Source organism: Elgaria multicarinata, chromosome 18 (genome assembly GCF_023053635.1).
Source record: "Elgaria multicarinata webbii isolate HBS135686 ecotype San Diego chromosome 18, rElgMul1.1.pri, whole genome shotgun sequence".
Lineage (NCBI taxonomy): Eukaryota > Metazoa > Chordata > Lepidosauria > Squamata > Anguidae > Elgaria > Elgaria multicarinata.
In genome coordinates, this window is record NC_086188.1 from 411186 (window position 1) to 418296 (window position 7111).

A 7111-nucleotide genomic window follows, 5' to 3' on the forward strand; every position below is an offset into this window, starting at 1 on the left:
AGACAGCGAGAGCGAGAGGCAGGAAGGCAGTCGCCCCCCCTCCCCGCCTCCGGCAGCCCTTTCGTCCGCTGCCTCGGCGACTTCCGGTTTCCCCCCCCCGCGCGTTGCTCAGACGGGTCCGGCGGGGAACCTGAGGCTGCGCGCTTTGGTTCCCACCTCGCCGGCACCTGGACCCACAACAACGCGTCGGAGCCGAACAGGAAAGTGGGCGGGCAGGCAGGCAGGCCGGGCTCCCCCGTTTTATGCCTTTCGTTTTTATTGCTTTAAAACGTTCTTCTACAGTTTCTCTCTTCAAAATGCCCAAAGTAATTCACACAACAAAAGCATCTCTTCCAAGTTGCCTTAGATGGAGAGGTGGGGTGTGCATCTTTCACAATAAATATTCCGAACACCTTCTCTACCTGTTTTTCAACTCTTGGCAAAAATTAAGTTATTTATTCTCCTTTTAATATACTTACTGCCTCTGATTCTGGAGGTAGCAGGGAGCCTCCAGGGCTAGGAGCCGTTGATAGCCCTGCTCTTCCGCCAGGGATTTCTTCAGCCCCTCTTTAAAGCCATCCAAATCGGTGGCCGTCGCTGCGTCTTGTGGTAGCAATGTGTGAAAACAGGAGGAAGCTGGGCCTCTGCGCGGGCAAGGCGAGCAGCTGGGGCGGCGGGGTGGGGTGGGGTAACCATCAAGAGAAAAGAATGGTTTTGAAGTGCAGAGATATCAAATGGATCAAGCTGTTGGCTGCGCTCCACCGACAGGCACCTTCCCCCCTAAGCTGGGACCCAAGCTAAGGGTTGTTTGCTTATTTAAAACAAGACACCTTTTGCTTGGCCGTGTAAAAGAATGCGCAGCTACTACTAGGATTGTTCTGCCACTGGCAACGTCTTTATTGAAACTCAAAGACCCACACACACACCTTCGCTACACGAAAGAGCACACGTCCACCGTTTCAGGTGGCAACACCTCAGGGCTCCTGGTAAATCCATCTCCGAATCCCTCCGCATCCACCAATTCAGGCTCCCTATTGCACATGGGGCAAAGCTGGTTGCGGACTGCGGAGGACCGCATCCAGACGATCAGGTTCCAGCGCTCCCCGGAGGCGATGGGCAGCGCCCCGTGCATCTGCCCTCCCCGATGGAGCAGTCCGTGGAAAGGGATGTGCTCGACCTCGACATACTTTGGCACAGGGTTGGCGTCCTTGAAAAGAATTCAGGAAGATCATGCTGTTACCGCGGCAATGGCTCAAGGTGCTGCCAGCTCAACGCGAGGGCTTTGGATAGGGACGCAAAACAGGCTGTCTTCTTTGTACAGCATTTGGATACATGCGGTTCACTACCACAAACTGTGGGGATGGCGAACAGCTTAAAACTTTTTAAAAAACCAACAGGCTTGTATAACGTCATGGTGGTAAGTCCACTGCTGATTAAATAGAACTCAGACCAAAGTCTACTTAGTCCAGCATGCTATATCCAGTCTAGGCCACTCTGGCGCCTCTGGTATTTCACAAGCAGGGCAGGAAGGTGATGAAGGTGCCCTCTTCGTCCCCTATAGGCACCTTGCCACTGTACAGGCAGGTTCTGTATAGCTTTTGTAGCTCACGGGCTGTTCAAAAACTATCCCCTATCAGTTTATCTAATCCTTTTTTAAAGCCAGTTAACCTTGAAGCCATCACCACACACTACAGCAATGAACCCTGTACATTTATTACTCTTATTGTATCACAAAATGCGTAATAAAGTGAAAGAAAACTTGAAAGCCACGGGGAGCTCGTGTTTTATTTTAAAAGGAGAGGCACCTGTCTGAATTCAGCAAAGTAGAGATTGCCCTCGCTGAACTCTTTCCCCAGGGAGACATTAAGAGTGACTTCCGCGTTGTCATAGTGGGAGCTCAAATCAAGGTCTTCGTGCAAGGCATACTTCACAACGAACGCTTTGTGGCTGTCCAGGCAGTCTCCGCCGCAGTCCGGGTACAGCAACGCTGTGAGGGGGTGCAGGTATTTCTCACGCAGAGGCGTGATGAAAGCCTCGTCCATCCCAAGTTCGTCTAAGAGAACCTGCAGTGGATAGTGTGTGTGTGTGTGTGTGTGTGTGTGTGAGTGAGAGAGAGAGAGAGAGAGATATTTTAAAGAAAACATCCCAGGCAGAATATAAATGACGTTTCCAACAGAAGGGTTGGGGCATTTTGTAGCAGTCAGGTTCTTGCAATGTCCCATTTCTAATGTCTCATAGTTGCCTCAGTTCAGATAGTAGAGATCTGATAAAATGGAGCAGGGGCTGAATCTAAATGAGGAGAATAACTACGCATTTACCTTGTACTTTGGAGGTTTGAAAGCACTTCATATACATCATCTCCTTTGCTTGTTTATTTATACTTACATCCCGCTTAATAAGGAAATCTTACAAAAGGTTACTTACAAATATTAAAAATCACTATTTAAAGTATCTCCTTTCACGCTGCTGTGTCCCAAGCTACCCATACGTACAAAACATGACTCTCACCCCATAGTTATTCATAGAGTTTGGCCTCCCCTTGGGCATCTCAGACTGTTCAAAATTCTCCAGCTCATCAATGAAAGCTCGACAGAATTCCTTGGTAAATACCGGAAGTCGATAGAGTCTCTTCTCTGATGTTGGGAAGCAGGAAAACAAAAATGGAGGGAGCTTGAATATAACCACTCGCATGGTTGCCCTCTGGCAAGTAAAACTCCCCAGCTAACAAGAGTTAGGGGAGGGGGCGTTTCCCCCCCTCAACAACGGGAGGGAAGTTGGTTCCTCCTCCCTTCTTTTTGCCAGAAGGGTTCCCAGCTCAGTGGAAGAGGACAAGCTTTACATGCAGAAGGGCCCCCATGTTTCATCCCAGGCATCTCTGGCTGAAAGGATTTCATGCAGCAAGGCGGAGGAAGACCCATCGCTGCCCAAGGCTTTGGAGAACCTCTGCCAGGAAAGACCGGCCCTGCTGGGCTAGAGGAACCAAGGGTCTGACTTGGTATAAGGCAGCTTTGTATCGCCTTGTATCTCAGGCCTTCCACTGAGCCATGAATTAGTGTTACATACACAGTGGAGGCGGGTGGCTCCGACGTCAGCGGGCAGTGAGTCTGAACCAGTTGGAACTCTAAAGGAGCTCTGCATTGTCTTCCACACCTTACGAGGAGGGACTGAAAGGACTGCAGGGCATGTTTAGTCTGGGGGAGAGGAGGCTGAGGGGAGACACGATAGCACTCTTCAAATACTTGAAAGGTCACACAGAGGAGGGCCCGGATCTCTTCTCCATCATCCCAGAGTGCAGGACACGGAACAATGGGCTCAAGTTAAAGGAAGCCAGATTCCAGCTGGACATCAGGAAAAACTTCCTGACTGTTAGAGCAGTACGGCAATGGAACCAGTTACCTAGGGAGGTTGTGGGCTCTCCCACACTAGAGGTATTCAAGAGGCAGCTGGACAACCATTGGTCAGGGATGCTTTAAGGTGAGCAGGGGGTTGGACTAGGTAGCCTCATAGGCCCCTCCCAGCTCAACTATTCTATGATTCTATGACTGAAATGCTATGACTGGCATTGTCTGCCCCACTGGCACCTGAGCCTCCAGCAGCCTCCACTGCATATCTGTGGGCAGGCAGGCTAACAAAAGGCCTGTGAGCTGGTACTCTTTGTGGCCTTCTCTGTGCAAATCAGACCATCGCTGGAGCGTTGACCCAGTTTTGCTGTGCCGAGCTCAGCAGCCCTTGGTGCCCAGGCGGGGCCGAAGGTCAGCCTAAATCACTGCTTGTGGTAGAAAAGGGAACCGTGCGATTTCAGAGCCCTGCTTCTTTTCCACGGGAGACCAAAGAGCCCGGAGGCAGCGGGCTTTGCGCCACCGTCCAGAGAAGGAAATACGGAGCCTCCCCAGGTATAACGGCCGCTCCCTCCAGGAATACCAAACACCAGCCTGAGGCTCAACAGGGGTAGGAGTCCCTTGCCACTGACGCAGCCTGTCTCATGTTGATGACAAACAGAAGCTGTTCTGCTCACCTGATATGGCTTCCACATGGCCTAGCACCCTTTGCAGATTGGCACCTTCGGAAGTGCAGTATTTCACCGTTTCTAAAAATTCTGGTGCCAGAAACGATTCCTAACATTGGATTGGAAGGAAAAGCATTACTATTTCCACAGATAATAGCAACTTCTGTTCAACAAGCCTTTAATGTGTTTCAACTTCAGTTCTGTTTTGAGAGAGAGAGAGAGAGAGAGAGAGAGAGAGAGAGAGGTGCAAAAAATCACAGGCCTGATCTCTTAGCTGTGGTGACTGAGGGAGGGTTGCAGGCTTGTGCACTGGCTGTGTGGGTTTACACACACACACACACACACACACACACAGACCATGTCTCTGCCTTTCCTCTCTCCTCCCTCGAACGTAGTGAAGCACGTGTGTGTGTGGGTGTTTTTACCTGTAAAGCATACAACTGTGGGTGCTTTGGTGTGTAGCTCTGGGAAATGATTGCTTTTCTTTCTCTCGACCGGCAGCCTGATTCCTTTCTCCTCTGCACTTCTTCTTCCACCTTGGAAAATCCAATCCAATACTTATAATTAGATGGATACAACAGCGCTTTCTCCTCCTGACTTTCTCTGGATCTCCTAGGGTAGGACGTGGCCCTGCTGACACTCAAGCACCCAAACCCCACAGCTGTGTGGTGATTAGAAGTACTATAGGTTTCACCCAACCCTGCGCGTTTTCTCTTTGTCAGCCCATGTGTATCAGACTGCAGCCTTGCAGCCCAATCATATAGGGAGCACTCTGGAAACTACCTTGGACCTCCAACTGCCAGGGACCAGAAGATTCGGCAGAAGGGCTGCTTCTGTGGGCCACTCCTGAGTCTGCCTGCGGCCCCCTTCCCTGGGATACCTGCCGTGTATCCCCTATTGCGAGGGGCCGGAAGAGATGGTTCCCCCACCCTGCCACCAAACATGCCAACGTATTGCACGATAGTACCTCGGGAGCATTTTAATTATGAGCTGCTTTGGGAGACAATCTTGGTTGAAAAGCAGGGTATAAAATACAAGAAGTGAATGAATAGGATCGAGCTGTTCTCACAACGAACTCGACATCCAGGTTGTCAAGATGTACTGTACCTCTTGGATGACTGCTTTAAATTCTTCTTCGCTTCTGCAGCCACGTTGTCTTAATGCCTGCAGGATAAAGAGACGCTGATGGCCTTTATGTGCCGTGCGCGTGCATACACACACACAAACACACTTTAACTTATAAAATACAGCTCCGGTTCTTCCTGCATTGAGCAGGGGGTTGGACCCCTTCCAGCGCTACTATTCTAGGATTCTACAGTGGAAGACACCTGTGCCGGGATTATCCTGTGACTGTCCACAAAAATAACCCAGGGGACCCATGCAGCTCAGAGGCGGAACTTGTTTGCTCAAGTCTGCAGATGCAATTGTTTTGAAACAGCTCTGGTAACACAAATCTGCCTATATGCAGATCTGTCTCGCGCACATGGTGCTTACAGGCTGAGACCTCTGTACATACTTACTCAGAAGTAAAATGCATTCAATTCACCAAATTTATACATCTTAGTACAGCCTTGCAGCCCAATCCTATGCATATTGACTTTGAAATAAGCCCCACTACAGTACTTCCTTTGCTGTGGCAATCTTATTTTATAAACGCGATGGGTGGGCGGGTGGTTTGTTGTTTCGCTGCCTTCCCTCCCTGCTTTATCTGGGGGGATTCTGTATTTCATTGTGTCTTTAATCTGTTTTGAAGGCCTTCCGGTGGAAAAGCAGGCTAAAAATAGAATAAACAGGGACATCCCCAAGTCAGTGTGCCTAGGAGTGCCACATTGCACAGCGACCCTGTGTATTCAGAAGCCAGCCCCACGGAGTGCAAGGGCACTTCCTCCTGAAACGACCACGACCATGACCACGAAGAGTTTTGTGACCCTTTAAAGAGGAACACTTTCATTTTGGCATCAGGTTTTGTAGGCACCCTCCCCTATCAGATACATGACGTGTGAAGAAGCTGGCAGGTTATATCCAGCCTATGTCTGTAAAGGGGTTCAGACGGGAAACAAGGCCTGCAACTCCCAGTGCTCCTCAGCCGGCATCGCTGCCGAGGGAATGCTGGGGGTTGTAGGATCCGCGACCGGATCGCGCCCTGCATCTGCAGCGTCGAGGCTGCCGCGGAGGTGGGCGACGCCGGTGCCACAGGGGCTCTGCGCGCCTTTGCGGTGCCACGAGGCCCTTCGCGTCGGCTTTGCTGTGACACGAGCCCGGCTCTGGCCCCTCTGGAAAGGGTCGCTCCCAGGCAGCGTGTTTCGGCTCGCAGGGCCTACTCGGGAGTAAAGCTCCCCTGGGGCCTCAGCGGGGCTGCCTTCGGAGGAGGCGTGTTTGGGGCCGCAGCGCCAGAGGGCGGGCAGGGAGGCAGCCTAAACCCGCCGCCGCCGCCGCCCCGCGCCGATGTGCGTTGAGCCCACGGGATCCCGGCTTCAATCCGGATCGGCCGCAGCGCAAGAGGCGTGCCCGTGCCCGCCCTCCAGGGCCCGCGCTGCTCCCCGCCTACCGGCCCGTGATCCCTGCGCAGCTGCTCCGGGTCCCCCGAGTAGCGCAGGTGGAGGCCGTAGCGCGGCACGAACAGGTTGTCGGTGAAGAAGCAGGCGCAGGCCCGGAAGCGGCCCCGGCCCGGACTCGAGCCCGCCCCCGGCCCCGGCCCCATCCCGCCGGGCTCCATGATGCCAGCCGGACCACGAAGGGGAGCGGAACAGATCTCCAAGGGCAACGGGTGCGTCGGCGAAAGCGCCTCGGCGGGAAACAAGCGCTCTGCGCTAGGGAGCGTCGACAAATTACGTGCAGGGCGGCTCGAGCAAAGGCAGCCCCGGCTGGGTCAGAGGAGGGCCCGGCCCGGCCCGGCCCGGCCCGGCCTGCCTGCGGGGTTTCTTTCCCTGCTGCGGCTCCTCAGGCAAGAGGGGTGAGGGGGGCTCAGGAGGGGTCACTGAAGCCCCCCCCCAAAAGAAGGCCAGAGAGCACAGGTTTGCTTGAAATGTCTTTGCACCAACTCATTAATTCATTTATTCCTGACATTTCTGTGCCACCCCTCTGAGCAGTTCGCAACAATTAAAACCGTAAAATACAGATGATAAA

General features: G+C 52.7%; 1 protein-coding gene across 2 annotated transcripts; it reads right to left on the minus strand.

Annotated features, from left to right (window-relative positions):
• Positions 1-852: 852 nt before the first annotated feature.
• Positions 853-6706, minus strand: OGFOD2 (2-oxoglutarate and iron dependent oxygenase domain containing 2). Of its 2 annotated transcripts, XM_063143754.1 has the most exons (7): positions 6534-6706; positions 5093-5149; positions 4411-4521; positions 3995-4094; positions 2488-2612; positions 1785-2042; positions 853-1186 (listed from the first exon to the last, which is right to left on the minus strand). In XM_063143754.1, the coding sequence occupies exons 1-7, from the start codon at positions 6699-6701 to the stop codon at positions 911-913; spliced, it is 1095 nt and encodes a 364-aa protein (XP_062999824.1). In that variant the 5' UTR covers positions 6702-6706; the 3' UTR covers positions 853-910. The 2 variants fall into 2 exon arrangements, with proteins under 2 accessions (XP_062999824.1, XP_062999825.1); XM_063143755.1 differs by lacking the exon at positions 4411-4521 and having other exon boundaries at positions 6534-6696.
• Between the last annotated feature and the right edge of the window lie 405 nt (positions 6707-7111).